General features: G+C 40.9%; 1 protein-coding gene across 4 annotated transcripts in view; it reads left to right on the top strand.

The window, feature by feature from the left end:
- Positions 1-23,308, top strand: part of PTCHD4 (patched domain containing 4) — a 199,936-nt gene that overhangs the window by 29,917 nt on the left and 146,711 nt on the right. For all 4 annotated transcript variants that reach the window (XM_021098809.1, XM_021098807.1, XM_021098808.1 and 1 more), the window contains one exon: positions 21,781-22,261. In XM_021098809.1, coding sequence (XP_020954468.1) covers positions 21,781-22,261 — 481 coding nt within the window. The remainder of the gene's footprint in view (positions 1-21,780; positions 22,262-23,308) is intronic.

Genomic DNA, 23,308 nt, shown 5'->3' with positions numbered 1-23,308 from the left:
TTCTTTTCATTGGTGTTGCAGTATTTCACTGACCACTAATTTCACAATTTATTCTAAAGTTGATGAATGTTGTGTTGTTTGCTCTTTGGAGCCATTATAGACAATACCGCCATGCCCATCTGTGTACTTGTCTCCTAGTACCTGGGTGCAAAGTTGGTCCAGCTACCTAGCTGAGAGAGGAATCCTCTCTGCATCTCCAACTTTAATTGACGATGCCAAGGGTTCTCCAGAGTGGTCCTATCATGAACACATTTTCATGCTGACCAGCAGAACAAGTGAAAATCCTATCACTACCCAGAAGAGACATTTTCAGATGCTGCCTTGGTGCAATGCAGTGCACTGAGTCTTCTGTAATTGTTTATGTATCTCTCCGTGCCTGTTTTTCCTTTAAAAAAAAAAAAAATACAGCTCAAATCAGCATTTTATTAACCCTACCTCTTATCTTAATTGTCCACCCACTACTCCCTGAAATATCAGGCCTTAACTCAACATCAGTCCTTAGGCATGTGAGAAATTCACTTTCTTTCCTTTTTAAACCTGAATTACACGTGCCTACCCTCAGGTTTCTGATCCTGCATCCTTACCTGTGGCTGCATCAGCATCCCTGTTGGCAGCTTACATTCTCTTGGAGCAGTGGGTAGTAATTAACCCACATCAGGAGACAGATCATTTTGTTTGTTTGTTTGTGTTGTTTTGTTTTGGCTGTGCCCAGGGCAAGTGGAAGTTCCCAGGCCAGGGATCAAAACTGCACTGCTGCAGTGATAATGCTGGATCCTTAACCCACTGTGCCACAAGGGAGCTCCTCGGAAACAGATCATTTAAAAGCACTGTTCAACAATGTTTTATCATCGTCCATTCCTCCTCAGCTTTAATTCCTTTTTCCCTATATTCTTTCCACCCCTTCATTCTCATGGAAAGAAAAGACAGAAACTAAGTGGTAGTTTTATTCTTCATTTTTTTTTCTTCTTGGTCAGCCACCAAGCGTTACATACTAGCTCAAAGCAGTGAGCCTATTTCCTCTCTGATCTTCTTGGTCTGTACAAAGAAAAACAAAGCAAGTCCAAACATTAACAATAAGCAAGAAGAACTCTTTTCTTACTTTTTAAATTTTTAATGGCTGCTCCTGCAGCATATGGAAGTTCCCAGGCTAGGAGTCAAATTGGAACTGCAGCTTCTGGCCTGCACCACAGCCACAGCAATGCCAGATCCAAGCAGCATCTGCAGCCTACCCCTCAGCTCATGGCAATGCCAGATCCTTAACCCTCTGAGTGGGGTCAGGGATCAAACCCACATCCTCATGGATGCTAGCTGGGTTCTTAACCCACTGAGCTACAATGGGAGCTCCTCTTTTCTTTTAACGTTTGGTGGCTTGTTTTAAATTTAGTCTCATGAAAACTGTTCTTATAGATCCATAATGTTCTTTCAGTTCATCTCCCTTTTTTTTCATTATTTAAACTTCTTTTAAAAGTTAAACTCATTGAAGAACATTCTGTGCCACCTCATTTTCTGTAGGTTTCTCCGGTTTTCTTTCCTCAGGGTAATTACTTCTATTTGCATAGTCTAAATGGTATTTTTAAGACGTTCCCAACTTCTGAGATTTCTTTTTTCTATTACAGCATTGCATGTCATAGATTATGTCATGTTTTTTGCTTTAAATTCTTGAAATCCTTACTGAAGTTCACAGTGCATGTCTGATTAAGCCCAAGCTTGATCAGAACAAGATTTTTTTAAGAAAAGACAAAGACACAGAAATGTTTGGTAAAAGGACCCTTGACTTCTAGAGGTCGTATATTTCCATGTTTCCTCAGTATAACACACCATCATTAAGTACTTTCCTACTTCCTCACCTTAGCACTTTCAGCTTTTCCCCTGGCTGCCCATGAGCCTCCATCTGTCTCGTTAGCATAACCTCTTTCTCCTTAAATTGTATCTCTCTTGGTCCTCTTCTTTTAACCATCTCTCTGCTACATGCGCATTCCTAATATCTTGGGAGCCGAAAAAATAAAATAAAATAAAACTCTTTACTGTGTTTCTGGTATAAAATTTGACTCATCATCATCAGGCTAACATTGCAAGCACAGGAAAAAGTTCTTCTAGGGCAGCAGTTCTCAAACTTGGGCATGCATTAGACTCACAGAAGGGCTTATTAAAACAAACATGACTGGACCTTACTCTCTGAGTTTTCGATTCAGAAAACCAGAATTTAGAGAATTTGCATTTCTACCAAATTCCTGGGTGATAGTGATACTGTTGGGTCCAGGGAACACACCTTGAAAATCACTGTAATAAAGCGTAATATTAGAATCTTCCAAAGGATTGATTTTCCTACTTCAATGTGACCCAACTCATCTTATTTTCTTATTATAAAGGATAGAATTTGAGTTGTTAGTGTGGATTCATGGGTTGCCATCTTCCAAGTAAGTGTTTCAATGGTATATTGTATGTATTAGGAACAAGCATTATGATATTTAAATATCATATATTTCTCTGCAAAAAGAAGAGATTGTTATTTATCTACTACACAGAAAATAACCAAAAAAAAAAAAAGACGATTTAAAAAAGAAAAGTGAGGAGTTCCCGTCCTGGCTCAGTGGTTAACGAATCCGACTAAGAACCATGAGGTTGTGGGTTCGATCCCTGGCCTTGCTCAGTGGGTTAAAGATCCGGCGTTGCCATGAGCTGTGGTGTAGGTCGCAGACGCGGCTCGGATCCCGTGTTGCTGTGGCTCTGGTGTAAGCCAGTGGCTACAGCTCCAATTGGACCCCTAGTCTGAGAACCTCCATATGCCACGGAAGCGGCCCCAGAAAAGGCAAAAAGACAAAAAAAAAAAAAAGAAAAGAAAAAAGAAAAGTGAGGAAAAAGCAGGTACATTTTGCATTTGATATACATTTTAGTATACAAAAGCAGTAGGCCATTATGAAGAAGGGGTTCCATTCTTTGAGAAATGTGTCTTCTTTTGGGGAGCGTGAATGCAGAATGTATGTAACAACTATTTTGGAAAGGAAGGTACTTCACTGTCCCAGATAAGATAGCTCAATGCCCAGATATCTTTAACCAACATTTTATTATTCCTCAATTCTTCAAGATATTTTATCATCTAATCTTTCTTTGGGGAGTGAGAAGATGAAAGGGTGAAAAGCAAAATTTTCAGTGACTGCAAAGGGAATCCATTCTGATAAGAGATGGTGTCTGCAGTAATTAGGCCTTGAGTGATAGATCAGCTGACAGATCTGGAAAAGTGCACAGGACGCCAAGACTCAGAAGGGAAAGAGCCGCAAAGGAATGGAGAACAATTAGTCTGCAGACATCCTTCCTCCAGCCCCGGTACTCTCCCTGTTATCCTGATCAAGTGCCTTTTAATATTTCAAAACCCCATTCAAACAGGAATAATACTACCGTTCGCTGAAATCATAGAATACAGACAGGTTCCAATGTGTTCCCACCCTCGGCTTTGTTCTGTAAGATGTTACCCAAATGGTCCCTGGGTTATCTTCACTTTTTCCCAAGGATATTTAAGAGACTGCAGTACAGTTGATTCCTAATCTGTATACCTCGGCCTTATTTCTAGTCCTTTTTGGCCAGACCCGTATCCAGAGGCCCCACTTCTCAGGATCTCCCACAGCAGCCATGCATAGTCGCCCAGTCTATGCCTTCCTCCAAACAGCTCTCTTACCCAAATGTGCCATCATTCAGGTCCAAACCTATTTACGTAAAGCCTACCATTTGAGGTCATGTGAACCTGTGGGGTTTCTTTGTTTTCATGTTTTATAAAATAAAAATGACTATCACCTCTGTCCCACAAAAGAAATCCCAGTTTTAGTCCAAAGGGTACCATATGCTCAAGCTCCCTCTTTTTCTCCAACATCCAGGAACCCAGAGTATCCTACGGTGTCCTTCAGGGCCCATGATTCCTCAAGAAGTGCTGGTTGCCTGTTCGACTTTTAAACATCTGCTTATTGAGTTGGTCCTTCTTTTGGGCCCTGGCTCTGTGCTTTCCAAGGGGACAGATGTTGCTCTGGGCTGACCTGGGAAGGAAGCAGAATCCAAGCTAACTGTCTCCAGAATTAATACTCTTAAGGGTGGTGGTGTCTTGGGAATGTGGCCTCCACTCCCTTTGTTGTCTAACACGCAGTAGCACCTCGTGGTAAGAAGTTCAGGCTCAAAGAAGAGGCGAAAGCAAGGCTGTGGAAATCAATGAGAAGATATCTGAGAGATGGCAGAGACCTTGTGAATGCACTTGGTCCTGGGCCAGCTACCATTCTGACACAAAGAGAAAGCTGTGAATGACCGGAATCCCCTCCCTCTGCCTCGAGTTGTAATGTCCTGCCTTTCCTTCTGTTGTGGTATTACAAGTCTCCACACAATTCAAAAAGAAAAGTTTTCTGCTGTGCAGCACTGGAGACTATGTCTAGTCCCTTATGATGGAGCATGATAGTGGGAGAAAAGGAAGGTATACATGTATGTGTGACTGGGTCACCTTGCTGTACAGTAGAAAATGGACAGAACACTGTAAACCAGCTACGATGCGAAAAATAACAATCATTAAAAAAAACAAAAAAAGTTTTTAAGTAATACGGCACTTATCACTCTTGTTTCAGTCAGTTCTTTTTTGAGGCGATACTCTATGATAGGCAATTGCAAGACAAAACAAAACAAGCATGTATTCTGCCTCTGGAGAATTTCCAATAAAGAAGGGGAAACAACCATAATGAAAATCCTGTATAATAATTATAAGTGCCGTAGGGGCAATCTGGAAAATATCACAAGACTTCAGAGGAAAGAACTTTCTTACAATTCAAATTTCTTGAAAAATTTTATGTCTATTCTAACTAACTAAAAAATTCTCTTGCAGGTAAGTTGAGTTATCCCAGACAATTCTGAAGTTTCCTCAGAAGTATTGTGGTTTTAACAATCAAACTGATCAAACATTAAAACCTGTCCATTTATTATTTAATTATAACCAGCAAGCGTAGTCAATTGCTAAAATTATTCTTAATGCAAATATGTTATTGCTTCACAAATAGGAGCTCATGTTTGGTATTTCTTTATTATGTCAGCTAACTTCTGTCTATTCCGGGAGTTGCTATGGCAAATTAAATTAGAATTTTGGACACCTCCCCCTCCCTGCCACCCTCCCCCCAGAGCTATTTCCTTGCTTAAAATATACTGCTGACTCATGTGGCCCTGAGTGATCAAACACCCCTTTCCAAATAATTCTTAGTATATTCAATGACCTAACCTAACACAACTCTTTTCCTGACTCGTTCAGTCTTCACAGATGCCTGGCTGTGACACAGGAAATTTGTGAGGTCACCTTTAAGGATTTTCTTTGAATTGCACACAGTGGAGGAAAATGTGGTATTTATCATACTTGATTTCCTTTAACTATGCTTTTTAAAAACATATATATCTGAGGTAAATTTTCTGGAATCTGTCATTAGTATGTACTGAGGAGTCCCTGCTTCTGTGGAGAATGACCAAGTCAAGGACAGAGGGTACATCGTAATAATGAAATGCACATTTCTCACTAAAAAGCAAATCCTTCATCTCAAACAGTTGAACAGGATGCACCTTCACTTGACTGGTGCGAACTTCCTGTTAAGACACTGAAAAAAAATATTCCAACTGAAGACTCTTCTTTGGATCTGAACCACTTTCATTTCCATGACTTGGAACCTTTGAGTGAATTGTAAGCCTATGTCCTGTAAAAATTTATTCTGAGATCATTAAATAGATGTCAGCCAATAGGTTGCCATCCACTATCATTCCTCCTTTGTTTCATATTTTTTCCCATCAAGGATGGTGAAATGTTTCCAATATATTCTGTGCAGGAAGTATTGCCAGTTTTCTGCCTTGTTTTGCCTTTTTATGAGTTTTCCTGACCTCCTTTTTCTCATGCCTGTGGAATTTCACCATAGCTTCCAGTCTTCCCACAGTCTGTTAGCTGTGCACTGCCAATGCAACGTTCATTTCTAGCCCGTCTTGAGCAAACTACCCCTACCATCACTTGTTTCCAAGTTTCTCCACTTTGATGTTGTTCAGGTACCTAAATCTTCATATGTAGAGCTCCAGCCCTCTTCCCTTCACCCCACACACATGTGTGGCCTTCAGCTTGAGAAGGACCACGGCTGTCTACAGGGCTCCTGAGCCACTCTGGTGGAGACACCACCTACTTCTTATTTTCATCTTTCACAGTCAGGGACTGAGTTCCATCCATTATACTTCTTAAGCATCCCTTTATTCCCTCACCTTCTCTTCTCACTGTTGCCGCTTGCTCCACGTAGGGATTCATTCTCTCTCACCTAGATTTCTCCTGGAGCCTCCTTACCTATCATTCTGTCAGGATTGTCCTAAAATCCTGTTGACTTTAAAAAAAAAAAACTATGCACAGCCTAATAGTTGAGGGTTAAGTCTTCTTAGGAGTAAAATGAGGACGATAGCCCAGGGAGCAGCATTTCGGATAGCTCTGAAAAACTGCTCAAAAGCGGTAAGCGGTAACAGGGGAAGGTCATTATGTATGTGAGTTTGGTGAAGGGGGGAGGTACATGCAACCAAGCATACCTTTTGCAGAAGTTTGCTGCACGTCTTGTGAAGGTCACTGTTAGTCACACGGAGCAGATGTCACCATGAAGGATTTTAGTGCTTTTCTAGATACAAGGAGATGCAAGAATTGGGCTCATAAAATCTTCTCCTAACCCCAAGTCTGGGATTAGTAGATGCAAACTATTGTTACATTTGGAGTGGATAAGCAATGAGATCCTGCTGTATAGCACAGGGAACTCTATCTAATCCCTTGTGATGAAACATGATGGAGGATAATATGAAAAAAAAATTATATATGTGTATAACTGGGTCACTTTGCCGTACAGCAAAAATTGACAGAACATTGTAAATCAACTATAATAAAATTTTTTAAAAAATTAAAAAAAGAACAAGTTTACACTATTAAAAAAAATAAATAAATAAAATAAAATCTTCTCCTGAAAATATCCGTCTGAAAAGCTGTTCTGCCAGTTTTTCCAGAGCACAGAGTACCTCATTCCCACTCTTCACCCTGAGCTCCTTTTAGGGGGTGTTGAGGGGTCTGCAGCTTCAGTGACTCATGATTCAATCTGAATGGAGGCGGACAGCAAGTGCCATCTCCAGTTCACAATCCCAACACGCGCGTGCACACGCGCTCGCGCACGTACGCACACACACACACGTCTCAGACCATACTTCATATTGCTACCAGGGGGAACTTCTAACTCATATATCTCACCAGGTCACTTCCAGTGTTAAAAATTTTCAGTGGTGGAGTTCCTCTTGTGGCTCAGTGGAAACGAACCAGGCTAGCATCCATGAGGACGCAGGTTCCATCCCTGGCCTCGCTCAGTGGGTTAAGGATCCGGTGTTGCCATGAGCTGTGGTGTAGGTCACAGACATGGCTTGGATCCTGTGTTGCTGTGGCTGTGGTGTAGGCTGGCAGCTGCAGCTCTGTTTCAACCCCTAGGCTGGGAACCTCCGTATGCCTCGGGTGTGGCCCTAAAAGACCAAAAAAAGAAAAAATTAAAAAAAAAAAAAGATTTTCAATGACAACTTTTCCAAATTCCTTCAGGCAGCACACAGATCGTTTCTGATGTTTCTCTTCGGATCATCTTTTTCCATTCAGGATGAGCCACTACAAACATTATTGCTCAAACTGCCTTTGAGGGGAGGGTGGGCCTTGCAGCCCTACCACTCAGGAGTTTTTTATTATCCCAAACTGGGTAGCTTAGTCCTGAGTGCCAGAACCTCACCCAGTATTGCCTTGTAAACAGCTCCAGCGTGGTGCAGACAGCTGCCAGCCCCAGTTCTGAGGGAGTGTTGGTTTTGGTGTGTGTGTTATTATTGGTGTTTTTAGCAGTGCATGGACATAGCAATATGCATTTGAAAAGTCTCCCCTAAATACTTGCTTATGTAACTGATTGCGATGGCTTCAAATAGCCCTGATCTTTCCAGCCAAAGCAGACACCCACTTACCAAGTTAACCCTGCTTCCACAAAGTACCTCCATGTAAATGAAGGGTATTAGGTTGTTGGGGATTTTTTTGCTCTCTCTTTTAAAAAAAAAAAAAAAAAGACACTCTCCCCTTACTCACAAGGAGGTCTAACATAGTCACCACAAATTCTCTGACTACCTGCAAAATTATAGAGAATTAATCTGTGTTGCAGTTAGGGAGCGTGACAGCAAATGTTCTTAAGGACAATGAACCAGCTTTTTATATTTTCGTTTCTGTAAAATAGCTTCATTGGAAGCAGGTACCCTTAAAAAAAACCCAGTTCTTTGTTGAGCATGTTAAGTTGAAAGCTACATTTACATGTCCTGTTTTTGTATCTGCATTTTTTACTCTGCGTTTCCTTCTTTCACTGTGATGGAATCAGCTCATCTGAATGAAGATATCCCGGATCAAGGGGGAAGACAGAATGCAATGACTTTAGATAGAATGTTGGCATCTTCTGAGCAAACATCTGTGATGCCTATGATGTGTTATAGTCTACAGAATATTGGCGAAAACGTTGACTAGCTACAGCAAGTGTGAGATCTTGTACAGAAACAAATACATTAAAATCAAAATTGGCTGCAGATTATTTTGATGAAAGTATATGCACAATCAGTAGGGTTCCCAGATAGCACAGCAGCAAACACAAAATGAAACTATGTGCGTGTAGGGTCACCTCCTCTGGCTTTTGCCTGCTGCCTCTTTAGATGTGAAATGTAAAGACAGGTGATAAAACAGGGAGGCTCTGTGATGCTCCTACAGGATTTCACCAGGTGCTTTTAGGTATAGGAACTTTTGTGGGGGTGCAGGAGGTGGTCCTCCATATTGTGGAATCCAAAGGTTTGATTCTTGTTTCCATCACAGTCTTGGCTGCAAAGAAAGCCACCATGGAGTTGTCACATCCAGAAACCTTGCCTGTTTGGTGCCTAGAATGAAAGCCTGTGGCAGTGCTGACCCACAGGCCTGACTCCATGCCTGAACCCAGTGAATCCCCACAAAGCCTACAGAGAAGGAGAGTAAGTTTCATGAGCTCAGTTGACCTAGAAAATCTGCTTTGATAATAAATTGTTTTCTGGATTAGAGAAATCGTATGTCCAGGTGATCACTGGCAGTATATTAAAGAGAAATTTGAACTAACTCTTTTAGGTTTCCCCTAAAAATACCAGGTAACAGTTTGTCTTCTGAACCTACACTGAGCTGGAAGCAAGCTCTTAGTCATAGGGCAAGTGGAGGCCCAGGATTGGAACAGAGAGTTAGGATCTTTTGTTCTTCCTTTTAGTTAAATACATGCTATTTAGGGAGCCCAGGAAACTTTCTATGGTGGCAGTATACATTTATGGAATGTTTTTGGTGCCAAGAGCCAAAAATGGCCTGTTTTTAATTCATTTTAAGATCACTGGAGTTCCCGTCATGGCGCAGTGGTTAACGAATCCAACTAGGAACCATGAGGTTGTGGGTTCCATCCCTGCCCTTGCTCAGTGGGTTAACGATCCGGCGTTGCCGTGAACTGTGGTGTAGGTCGCAGACGCAGCTCGGATCCCATGTTGCTGTGGCTCTGGTGTAGGCTGGCAGCAGCAGCTCCGATTCAACCCCTAGCCTGGGAACCTCCATATGCCACGGGAGTGGCCCAAGAAATGGCAAAAAGACAACAACAACAACAACAAAAAATCACTGAATCCCTCAACCATCATTTTCTAATTGTTGATAGAGCCTCTTCAAAATAACACACAGGGTGCCACCCCTCTTCCAACATCATCAAACTTTTCTCATAACAAAGTTTTGTGCTATGGGGTCCTATTTAATAACCAAAGAAAGAGGCTCAGAGAATCTCAGTAATTTTGTAAGAGTCGCAGTGGTTATAAATGGTCAGATGAGCCCTCAAACCCAAGCTCTTCAAACTTGAAAGCTAAGCTGCTATTGGCAGCCACATGGCCTGTGATGCTGACATGGTTTTGCATCACCGACCTGAAAACCAGGTCCTGCGACCTGTAGTCTGGGCTGTGGGTCTTTCCTCAGAAGAATGGGGAGGAAATATCAGTCTCTTTCTTAACATTTTGTAAGGACAGCTTTGGAAGAATTCTCTATGCCAAAGTTTTATACCTTGAAAACAAAGGTAGTGATTTGTTGAAGGAAAAAAAATATATCGATTGTCCAATTATGAGAACTTGGGCTGCTGAAACTTGGCACTATTTTGGAAAATTCAGAAGCAAATTGAAAGCAACCTGAAACAGGAGTGCAATTTGGATTAGGAACCTTGTCTCCAAACTCCATGAAATAGGGCGAGGCAATATAAGAACTGACATGGCGAAGAGGGATATTTCTGTGTGGCTAGGAGAAGTGGCAATCATGTTTATGCAGTGAAGGTAATTAAACTCCCAAGGGCTGGAATGTAGGTTGGCCCCCTTAAAATTGGCCTCATTTTGAATAGTAAATTCACAGGGATGATTACTTTCATTTTAATAAGACTGTCTATCTTAATATTTTCCCCTCTTGCCTAAAAATCTAACTAAATCAATTGTCAAACCTGCTGGGATTATGCATCATATATACTTTTACTGACAGCTTTCTACTACCTAACTTATTAAGGTTACCATATATTCCAAACAAAAAAAGGGGATATGAGATCAAATGAAAGATTTTAACTTGTGGATATTATTTTTAAAAAGCCTCACATAGGAGTTCCCTTCGTGGCTCAGTGGTTAATGAACCTGACTAGGAACCATGAGGTTGCGGGTTCGATCCCTGGCCTCACTCAGTGAGTTAAGGATCCGGCATTGCCATGAGCTGTGGTGTAGGTTGCAGACGCGGCTCGGATCCCATGTTGCTGTGGCCCTGGTGTAGGCCGTCGGCTACAGCTCCAATTAGACCCCTCGCCTGGGAACCTCCATATGCCGCAGGGGTGGCCCTAGAAATGGCAAAGGACAAAAAAATAAAATAAAATAAAATAAAATGACTCACATAGATGTGAAACTAAGAACACATGCATGCAAATGTTCCATGGATTAACTCATTTAAAAAATATAATTACATGAAAATTTTTACCTGCCTTACTAAAGCTAAAGTCTGCAGTCATTAGACATAACAATGTGCTTCTGACTTATTTCCTTGCTTGACATTTTTAACTTGTAGATTCATTTTTTTCCTACATCAGATGAGCATTTGTAAGTGGGTTGCAAACTTTAATATTAGCATTAAATGAGAACAACTGGAAAGGCAATCTTTCTTTCCTCTCAAGGAAAAAAGCAGAAATGTATTTTCTAAATCTTTAAAGATTTTTGGATAATCTTTTAAGTTAAATTAAGCAAAAAACAAAAACAAAAACATGTACTTTGCTTTGGAGTTCATTTTTCGTTCAGGTGTTTAAATAATTTTTAAAATTTTAATTAATTTTTAAGATTTTACTTCTCAAAGACATCCAGATGCTCCTCTGCTAGACATCCAAGAGTATAGTTTAAACCACAGATTAGCCCATGCACTTGACTAAAATATATCACATCAACCTGGAAAATGTTAACAGTTGCAAAGGTGAGCCGTTGACACCCCCCTCTCCTGTTGAGCAAAGTAATATTTAGCTCCCACATGGAGCTGTGAGGTAAGAGAGTGCTTACTTTCTTGGCTTTATTGAAAGCTTTCAATTATTTTAATATCTTTGAGGCTGAATAGCTCATAGTAGTAAAGAACAATTGCATGGATCTCATTAGAATGTGTATCACACACAATACTTTCAAAGCATGTCTGTTCTTTTAGAGATTAAAAAGAAAAGGTAATTTAGTGAAGATAAAATGGACTTCTGCAAGCATTATTTTCTTTATCGGGCATTTTACGGACATAGTTCAAGAATTATCCCTCACTGCGGCTTTGTGCTAGTTGTCTTTCAACTAAGGGAAGGACAGAGACGGGGGGGGGGGGGGGGCAAAGGCGGGGGAATGAGGGTCAGAGAGGAGGGGAGAAAGAGTGAAAAGAGGGAGTGGGAGAAAGATGGGAGGAGAGGAGGAGAAAAGAGATCCAGAAAGACGCAGGTGGATGTTCATATAAGGCAACGAGATATTAAAATCTGATTCATCTTTAGTAGAGAAACAAGGGTGTCACCTTCATTTTATCAAAGAATTGAGACACAGCTGACCTCACCCGTAACTGCAAATACACTGTTGGTTTCCTCCTTTATAATATTTCATTTCTCTCTATTTCCTTGAGAAATAGAGAGAAATGATGCCCCAAATTAGTTGTCTTTAGCCCAAAAAAGATGCCACCTTTATGTCCTGTCTTTACTGATCTTGGAAGTCTAGTTGGAGTGATAAAACAAATAACAATGGTAAAATGCAACATCATTAAACTATCAGAAGAGGCCCTCTTGAATGACACTGACACAGTCTTGGAGAACAAAGAAAAATAAAAATTAGAAAAATGGAATTCATAAATGGCCACACCATTTTCTTTCTCTTTTTTTTTTTTTTTTTTGTCGTTTTTTTTCTAGGGCCGCCCTCTGTGGGCCTACACCACAGCCACAGCAACACAGGATCTGAGCTGCGTCTTCGACCTACACCACAGCTCATGGCAACACCAGATCCTTAATCCACTGACTGAGGCCAGGGATTGAACTTGTGTCCTCATGGATACTAGTTAGATTCATTTCCGCTGAGCCACATTGGGAACTCCAAGCAACACAATTTTCAAACTGCCTAAATTAGTGGCCTATCTCCTGGAAGTTATAATCAATCTATCTCATAATCTAGACCTCTGAGATTACAATTAACTGAATTATTTAAAAAGAAATCGATTTTGCTTCGTGTGATGTTTTATACACAAGCATATCCTCAAAAACCATTTTTTATTTGACTGATCAAGTAATTAGCCTTTGTTTTCAGATTAAAGAAAAAAATGCATGAGAAGAAAAGGTAAAAAGACAAAAATTGGAGTTCCCATTGTGGTGCAGCAGAAACGAATCTGATTAATATTCATGAGGATGTGGGTTTGACCCCTGGCCTCCCTCAGTGGGCTAAGGATCTGGTGTTGCCATGAGCTGCGGTGTGGGTCGCAGACGAGGCTCCGATCTGGCATTGCTATAGCTGTGGCATAGGCTGGTGGCTGCAGCTCAAATTTGACCCCTAGCCTGGGAACTTCCATATGCCACGGATGCGGCTCTGAAAAAAACAAACAGAAAAACCCAAAAAGTTCGTTTTTCACGTTGCAGTCAAAGAGAGCTTTTGAATAAGCAAACCTCCCTACTCACTACCAGTACCCAGCTCTACATCACCCTTTCTTGCCCCCACTGTATATTCCAGTCACTGTCAAAATCCCAGAAACAGAATATGCTTACTCTGCTTTCTAGATCTTTGCACATGCTGTTCCCTCTGCCTGGAAGACCATCCCTCTCCAGATCCACTAACAAACCCCTCGCCTTCACTTGGAGAATTGTTACTCATGTGTCAGGTCTCAGCGAAGATGCCACCTTCTTTGGCAAGTCTTCTTAGTCCCTTCTAGGCTAGGGGTTCCATCTCAGTACTTCCTTAACATTTTGTGTTAACTGGTATCTTGGTACTTACATATATGTGTGTACATATATAGGCACACACACATATCCATATGGATGCATATACATATATGCATATATATTTCATGCCTGCCTGCTTACTTATCTTTCCTCATCTCCCACTGCATCCCAGAGACCCAGACCCTTTGACTGTGGCTGTTCACTACTCTCTCCTCAATACCTGGCAGTCACAGAGCGTGTGCTCACTGAATACGTCCGGAATGAATGAATGACTCAGTCCTTCTTGCCTGCTTCCACCTGTGTGTCATGTCCTACTGGCCATAAATTCACCACACTACCACCCTATGTAGATACTTGCTTCATGTGGCCCTTTCTATGAGGATGTTTTGAATTCTATACTGAGGTTTGCCTCTGAAGTTTGTTAGTCTGATCTACAGTTCCAGTCAGAGATACTAATGGCCCTGGTGTCACATCCTTACATAGCAGGTGGTTGTAATCCAGTCTTTGGGGGAGTTTCTGAACCCAAAGAAAGGCTGTAATGGCAGACTTTCAGCCTTCTCTTGAAGGGGGCTTTGTGCATTCTCTCAATGCTCCTGCATGAGTGATGGCCAGCGTCCTCTGTGTAGCATAGCATCAGAGTTAAAGCTCCTTTAATACGGAATACTTACCCCGAGTGGGCATTGTGATCACTTTGTGAAAGACTCACTTAACATAGTAACACCGCTTTTAATAGAAATTTTTGGGATAGAATCACTGAGTTACAGAGAAGTAAAAAAAATCATTGTTATATGCTTCACATTTAATGTTGATAATATCTCTACTTCCACATGTTACTTATAAATCTGTGTAAAGGTTTTGTATGAGTTAAGGAGAAAATAAACTTATGTATCCTGTTATGGGACAAGTAAACCAATACAGTGGAACAGGTACTCATGAAATAGAGATCTAAGGAAGAAATGAATTTTACTATCTAAGAAATACATGAATTCATCTGGGCTACCAAGAGATGATTTATATCTAGGTAAAATAAGGCAATGTCTTGATGTTTTTCCATTTGAGAAAGATGCTTTCTGGAAATTACTCAGAGAAGAAAAAGCTGCTGGGTCCAGATTTAAAAGAAGATAAAAAGCTTCTTGTTTCTATGGAAATGAACATGGGGTCATCTTGTGTTTCTCCTTCCTTCTTATTTATTTATTTTTCCTTAGGGCAGATTTCTCTAGCCTACTCTGCAGTGTCTAATGACCTTACGAGGGCTGCATCATTAAATGCAGAGCTAATGATATCTTTAGATAATATAAGCCAAAGCTTTTATTTTGGAGATGAGGCAGTTGGCATTAGGAAAGTCAAGCATTTTGATCCCTGTCACCCTGCTAGAGGGCGGCACACCTGGAACTTACAACCAGTCTCTAGGGCCTGGACCCTGTGTTCTTCCCATCACATCACAGACATTTTCTGGGAGATGTGGAGTAATTCTAGATAGATAAGTGAATAAACAATATCATTCATATATTTAATTTCCGACATAGTAATAATAGCCAACGCCTTCTGGCCACTTTTCCAAGTGTTTTCTGTATATTCATACACTTGATCCTCAGAATGCCTTGTGATTTTTATGTTAACCAGTAATAAAGCTGATGTGCAGAGCTAAAGAGACTTCCACAGCTTGTCAGTGTTGACGTTGGGCCTCTGAAACAAAGGCCTCTTGAGTCTCTGTACATAACTCTTATCTTGTACTTCCTTTCATTCATTCGAAAGTATCGTCACAAATTATTCAAACATATGGACAACTGTGTTAAGAACATGAGCACCGGAGTCAGAAACAGGAATCAGGTGATTGGGGGGCCGCTTAGCTGTATAACTTTACAGAACACCTTCCTGCTAGGCCGCCAGGTCCTGGTTGGTGACTTAAGGCCACTCTAGGTTAGCACTTCTTCAGACAGTGGCTGGGAGAGTTACCCAGGATAATGCAAATAAAGTTGTTAAATCTTAGAACCGTCTGCTGCACATGTTACAAATTATTATGCTAGAGTGCTTTGTTAAACTTATTTATTTATTTATTTATTTATTTATTTATTTATGTCCTTTCAGGGCCCCACGCATGGCATATGGAGGTTCCCAGGTTACGGTTCGAATCAGAGCTGCAGCTGCCAGCCTACACCATAGCCACAGCAGTGCTAGATCTGAGCTTCGTCTGCGACCTACACCACAGCTCACCACAACACCAGATCCTTAACCCACTGATAGATGCCAGGAATGGAACTTGCATCCTCATGGATACTAGTCAGATCCGTTTCTGCTGAACCATGATGGGAACTCCTGTTAAACTTATTTTTTTATTTTTGGTGGCTAAAGGTCTTATTTCATTTTGACAACATGGAAATCTTACTTTTTTTAACCTTCCTCTTTGAAAAAAATCAGAAATACACCACTGCATTGTCCTGGCTTAGTGATGTGACATAAAAAATTTAATTTATTCTTTTGTATGTGTGTGTGTCTTTTTGCCTTTTCTAGGGCCTCTCCCACAGCATATGAAGGTTTCCCAGGCTAGGGGTCTAATCAGAGCTGTAGCCACCGGCCTACGCCAGAGCCACAGCAACTCGGGATCTGAGGTGGGTCTGCAACCTACACCACAGCTCACGGCAATGCCGGATCCTTAACCCACTGAGCAAGGGCAGGGACCGAACCCGCAACCTCATGGTTCCTAGTCGGATTCGTTAACCATTGCGCCACGATGGGAACTCCTAATTTATTCTTTATTAGGGTATTTTAATGCTTTAATGTCTTCATTTTGAAAATGACTTCTAATTCTTCTTCTTTTTTTTTTTTTTAAACTAAATGCCTTGCAGGAACTTGCTTTCTTCTTATTTGCTTTTTTCTATTAACCATGAAACTCTAGAGAGGACATTCAAGAAAACTGACAATTTTAGTCAATCCTACTTTGTATACTCAATATTCAGAATAAAACAAACAGGTAAAAGAGTTCCCATCTTGGCACAGTGGTTAATGAATCCAACTAGGAACCATAAGGTTGCGGGTTCGATCCCTGGCCTTGCTCAGTGGGTTAAGGATCTGGTGTTGCCATGAGCTGTGGTGTAGGTCACAGACGTGGCTCGGATCCTGTGTTGCTGTGGCTCTGGCGTAGGCTGGCAGCTGTAGCTCTGATTAGACCCCTAGCCTGAGAATCTCCATATGCCGTGGGAGCAGCCCTAGAAAAGGCAAAAAAGACAAAAAAACAAACAAACAAACAAATAGGTATGTTAGAAAAGAAATATGAGAAAACAATCTTACTTAAGCAATCAAACAACAAGAACAACAAATTGTACCATTCCTTTAGAAATGTCACTATCTACCATATATAGCAGCTTTTCTTTGCAACAATAAAAGACAACTGACTATCTAAAAGTTTCCAGTTCCTTTCAATGCCTACCTAATCAAAAACAGTGAGATCTCTGAGTTACTGCCGTGGCTCAGTGGAAATGATTCTGACTAGTATCCATGAAGGACGCAAGTTCGATCCCTGGCCTCGATCAGTGGGTTAAGGATCCAATGTTGCCGTTAGCTGAGGTGTAGGTTGCAGACGCAGCTCAGATCTGGCATTGCTGTAACTGGGGTATAAGCCAGTGGCTACAGCTCCAATTCCGCCCCTAGCCTGGGAACCTCCATTATTCCACAGGTGCAGCCCCAAAAAGACAAAAAAAGAAAACACTGAGATCTGAAATACAGTTGTTCCGGACAGGAGCTGTGTTGCCCAATTATCTTACAGTCACAGAAGGTATTTTAATGTCAACCCATATATTAAGCAGATAGGACATTCCCCTATAATTTCAAAGCATCGTTGAGTAATTTGTTCCTCTTCACAATCATTTGTAACATCCGTATCTCTTTCCTCTCCTATCTCTTTGAGAATTTATTCTTTGATCTTGTCTTTATGAGTTTAATTTCCTTTTGCACCATAGAGGTGTGGATTGGGTGGGAGTAATTTTAAGAGTTACAAAGTAGCAACCATGTACTAAACAAGACCTAAAGAACACAAGATTTTTTTTCCTGGTGTTACTGCTCTGGAGGACTAATGTGATGAGGTGCTTCATGGCCATGAGATAGTACTGTGACCTGTAATTCTATTGATTCACCTTGGAACAATTTACCTACCAGAGACAGCCTGAGCTGACATTTTTTTCACGCTGCATCAAGAACTTGAAATACTGCAGGGAGTTCCTAACTGACCTCCTTCTTTTAGAGTCACTCTGACTCCCTAAATCATTCTCCACAGTGCAATGAGGGAGCACTCCAAAAAGTAAATCATGTTATTCTCCTGTTTAAAACTGTCAAGTGGTTTCCTATTACAGGACAGTAAGTCCAGCGGCTTGATAAAGTTTTCACGGCTCTGCTTCTTTCTCTAGCTCCAAATCCCATCACTCCCTTTTGTTCTTCAAACATCATGTGCTGTTCTTCGCCTCTGGGTCAGGATGCATGCAAATCCTTTCTCTAGGTCCTCCCTAAGTCCCCTTGTCTGTCCACTAGCTTACAGCACGTGCTTGCTTGTGCAGTGAAAACAGAAGAGGAAACATACTTTGGATTAATGTTACATAGAAGAGATTGGGAAAAGGATAGTTTGCTTTTGTCGCTAACCTCTAATTTTTACATACACTTCTTTTCATCTGAGTTCCTGCTGTCCTCAGATACTTAGTACTCTCTCTTACTTTTCCTGTTCTTAGCAAAATGGTCTCTAAAAAATAACCTGCGGTTAGTTAATGTCTAAATATACCTCAGGGTGAATTCACTGAATGAAATATTATGGAGTGTTTATTATATGCCAGGCTTTGTTCTAGGCACAGGGAAATTACCAGTGAGCAAGACAGGGAAGGTGGTCTCAACAAGTACACATTCTAGAGTTCCCTTCATGGCTCAGCAGTTAACCAACCCAACCAGGATCCATGAGGATGCAGGTTCAATCCCTGATTCTGCTCAGTGGGTTAACGATCTGGCGTTGCCATGAGCTGTGGTATAGGTGGCAGACACAGCTTGGATCCTACATTGCTGTGGCTGTGGTGGTGGCTGGCAGCTGTAGCTCTGATTTGACCCCTCGCTTGGGAACTTCCATATGTCGTGGGTGCAGGGTGCGGCCCTAAAAAGCAAAAAAAAAAAAAAAAAAAAAAAAAAAAAAACCAAAAAACCCCAAGTACACGTTCTAGTGAAAGAGCAGATAGTGGACCCAAAGATGTGACTTAGGGACTTAAATTCGTCTTGTATTAATGACATCAATTCAATTCATAGAATGCTAGAACTGAAAGATGTCTTTGGTATCATGTAAACATTTTAACTCACATCACTCATTTTACAGATGGGAAAACTGAAACCTAGAAGGGGAAATGAATTAGCCAAGACTTTCTTATCCCATTACTGAGAAATGCACACTGAGACCCAGGTCACATGACTGCAGGTCACATGATGATGTGTTCTCTCCATTAATCCCACCTGACTTCTTACAAATTCAGGTCTGCCCAGAGGAAAATTACATATCATTAATGCATTAATAATTAATAATCACTAGTTATTACATATGCATTCTTTGTTTCTCCCAAATAGAAGCACCTATGAATTGGTTACTTTGGGATACTGGTGAATTCTTCTACCCCGTCATACAAAATGGTAGAAATATCCCTTACGAATCATGTATAAAAGTGTACTTCTCAGGACTAGACTGAGTAGTGTATTTGGCCAAATGATGTGTACAAAGTATAGACCATTCAATAGAGCTTTTGATTCAAGCCCGTCCAAAGACCTTGTTTATTTTGTGCATGGAGTAGAGCAGATTAAGAGAGAAAAATTCATTTCATTTGTTACATTCATTTAAATATAATGAAATGAAAGCGTATCTTTTATGACATCAGTTCATTAAAAATGGAAATTAGACCATTTCAAAGGGGTGGGATAAGCAGCTAGCCAAACCCTACATCAGCTATTTAACAATCTATATTTGGCTTTCTTCAAAAATGTGACTTTTGTCCAGATGCTTTATCAGCACCCCCTTTGAGTCACTGTAATCTCCAAATGAGGCCTGAGGATAAATCTTTGTTCCACTGCTACAGGTCCCTGAGAACTCTTTTTGATGATAGAAATGAGTAAAGACAGATGGAACTGCACTTTCTTAAGTGAATAAATAAAGCTTTTAAAATATCTTTTTTTTCCAAATAATTTGAAGGACAAGTCAGCCTTGCAGATAAGAAATCAAAGTAGAAACAAGGGTGCTAAAACTTATACCAAGCTTAAAACTAAAATAAACAATCGCCACTGAGGAGCAATTTGACCTGTATTGAAAGAGTGAAAACCACCCTTCCCCATCTCCCAGGACCAAAGCAGGATTTCCACCTCCTTCCTCAAAGCTCCCCTACATTTCCACCTGTAGCTCATTAGAGAACCCCGGAGAGTTTAATCAAGGAGGAGCCTTGGGAACTCACAGTCAGAATTTCAATTTGATTGTGTGCGTATGTGTAATTTTATTTTATTTTTATTAATTAAATTTATTTTTATTAGGACATAGTTGATTTACAGTGTTGAATCAATTTCTGCTGTCCAGCATAGTGACCCACTCATATATGTATATTCTTTTTCTCATAATCAATTTGATTTTTATAAGGAAAGAACAATGGAAAAATGACAAAGATGCTGTGGAAAGTGGGAGATATCCCAAGTAGAGGGGGGGAAAAACCCTCTAATTAAATTCTTGTTTGGAAATTATGTTGTTCATTTAGAGTTGGTCAGGTCGAGTAGAAAGAATTTTTATTTAACATGTAGGGGGTGAAATGGGTATATGGAATGACTATAAAATTTCTTATTTCTGGATGATCCTGCTAACAGTATTCATAGTCTCTAAATTTCTCAAACTTTCTGTGTTTCAGCACATTCTCAAGTATTTAGAATTACTTTGGTGCAGATACAAACAAGTACCTCAGAAACAGGTGTTGGGTCTAAACAAGTCTACAATACTTGTTACACGTGTCTCTTGAGTACACAGTTCTGTGAAAACAACCGTGGTTACCCTGAGGTTGGTTTTGCTGCCTTCTGTATTACTTTCCTAGAAAGAATTGTCCCCTGTTCTGACCCTACACTTTTATATTCTCACAAGATAAATTTCTTGCCCGATGTAGCAAACACACAATCTGTTCATGGCATAAATTTACCTTTGTGCCTGCATCTCACCTAGGACCTGATGCACATTTTCAGAATCTCCATCTTGCAACCTACTCTTGGGTTTGGTATTTCATCTGAAAACAATTGCCATTGAAGTACATGACAGTTGTGGCAAAAAGAATATATCCATTTTGATTAAAATTTGGAGATGGAGATCAAGGATTTTTTTTTTTTCATAAACACTGGTTGAGAATTACTGCTCAGAACCAGTGTAAGCAACTCAGTGTCCGACTTGTGTGTTCCTTAAAGAAGAGTGGTTGCTTCTCTTATAAATAGCCTTCTCGTATGATCTTGCCTACTCAGATTCATATGAAATCCTGAAGCTGAGATCACTTTTGGCAACACCACCTCAAGTCTTATCAGTCTCACTGGGGGGGGTGGTGACCGTTGTGTTTCCTGGTAATCCTACAAAATACTGCAGTTAGTGAAAGGGAATGCTTCAGTGAATGAACATTATATTTAGAAAACATTTCAACGTAATTAAATTATTGGTGAAAAAAACAGTATTTTTTTCTACTTCTTCTGAAGTACACAGCTGTACCCCCAAAATATAAAGACCAAGTACAGATGTTTGTAATATTTGTCTGTATTGTGTGTGTGTGTTAGTGTAAGTATGTGTGCGTGTTTGCTCTAGAAAGTTCAGCATGTATTTATTAATTTATTTTAATTTTTGAAAGGTTGTTAATTCATGCCATGCTTCACTTTTGGCTGAAACTGGATGATGTAAACTTGATCCTGCATAAAGGAATTGTAATAGATTGTTGCCGAAGGAAAGGGTGAGAATGAGGGTATGGATGTGATCAAAATAATATATATGGACATTTTTCTCTGCATGTGGCCAGTCTTTATAACTTCATGATACTCTGCATCTTTTCTAATCCCCATCATCTTGCATGGTATCTCATGGAGCGCCAACAGGTTGAATAGAAAATCCTTACATGCCACTCCACCCACATCAGTTCCACAATTGCTAGAGCCTACCTCTGCCTTTTGTGCTCCTTCACTTAGAGTTAAGAATATGTTCTCTGGGATGTGCCTCCCTCCGGTAACTCAAGTCTCCCCTTTTTCTGTTTTCAAGGATGGGAGGAACAGTTTTATTGGACACCAACTGGGCGGGGTAGTGGAAGTGCCAAACAGCAAGGACCAGCGGGTCAAGTCAGCCAGAGCCATTCAAATCACCTACTACCTCCAGACCTATGGCTCTGCCACCCAAGACCTCATAGGGGAGAAGTGGGAGAATGAGTTCTGTAAGCTTATGAGGAAGCTGCAGGAGGAGCACCAGGACCTCCAGCTCTACTCGCTGGCATCCTTTAGCCTCTGGAGAGACTTTCACAAGACCAGCATCCTGGCCAGGAGCAAGGTCCTAGTGAGCCTCGTGCTGATCCTGACCACAGCCACCCTCTCCAGCTCCATGAAGGACTGTTTGCGTGGCAAGCCCTTCCTGGGCCTCCTGGGGGTGCTCACCGTGTGCATCTCCATCGTCACAGCAGCTGGGATCTTCTTCATCACTGATGGAAAGTACAATTCCACCCTGTTGGGAATCCCGTTCTTCGCCATGGGTAACTATCCATCCTTGTGGTAATCGGCTTCTTACCGGTTTGGGGCAAGGTAGTACGTTTCTTGAATTCTTAGGTGGAAATCTGTTTTAATTGTGCATTGGTATATCTGTGTACTGATGTGACATTTTACTGAGAGTGGTGTCTCTTTCACCTGATGAGGCCTCGTTCAGCAAATGGTAGCCTGACCAAACCATCTTCCCATTTATGCCAGAGACTTTAATGCTACCAAATGTTTTTAAAGTACACACTATTGGAATTTCTACTCTGCTTCTTCAAAATTTATGGGTTGAAATTCATGGGGTACTGAGTTCAGGAGATCCAAAATCTACTTCACATAAAATTTGGTGGTCTGGGGGGAGTTCCCGTCATGGTGCAGTGGTTAATGAATCCAACTAGGAACCATGAGGTTGCGGGTTCGGTCCCTGCCCTTGCTCAGTGGGTCAAGGATCTGGTGTTGCCGTGAGCTGTGGTGTAGTTCGCAGACACAGCTCGGATCCTGCATTGCAGTGGCTGTGGTGTCGGACAGCAGCTATAGCTCCAATTAGACCCCTAGCCTGGGAACCTCCATATGCCACAAGTGCCACCCTAGAAAAGATGAAAAAGACCAAAAAAAAAAATTGGTGGTCTGAAATTGTGTTGCCCCCTCAAGGTGGTGGTGGTAAAGAGTGGCTATGGTAGATTGGAAATTCTGAGAGCCACCAACAGGTTCTAATCTCAAAGAATTTCATTAAGCTTGATTAATTCGTTTCAAAGTGTTAGTGAGAATATATTCCATTTCCCCCCCCAAACTAAAATTTTCATGCAGCCCCTTAAAGATGTGTCCTCTGGTATTTTTCATCTCTGGTGAAAACAATTCTTCAGCATCTTCAGTCAAGATTATCCCTTCTTGCACTTGTTTTTTTTCCAGGACATACATCAACAGTTTAGAAAGTGGTGTGTGTGTGTGTGTGTGTGTGTGTGTGTGTGTGTGTGTGTGTATTCTTCCAAAAGAGAAGATCAATTCTGGGCAGAAAAGTGAGTGATGGGTCAGTAACAAGACTGATGGAG

The sequence above is a fragment of the Sus scrofa genome, chromosome 7 (genome assembly GCF_000003025.6).
Source record: "Sus scrofa isolate TJ Tabasco breed Duroc chromosome 7, Sscrofa11.1, whole genome shotgun sequence".
NCBI classification, from domain to species: domain Eukaryota; kingdom Metazoa; phylum Chordata; class Mammalia; order Artiodactyla; family Suidae; genus Sus; species Sus scrofa.
This window is presented reverse-complemented; position numbering and strand designations above follow the sequence as displayed.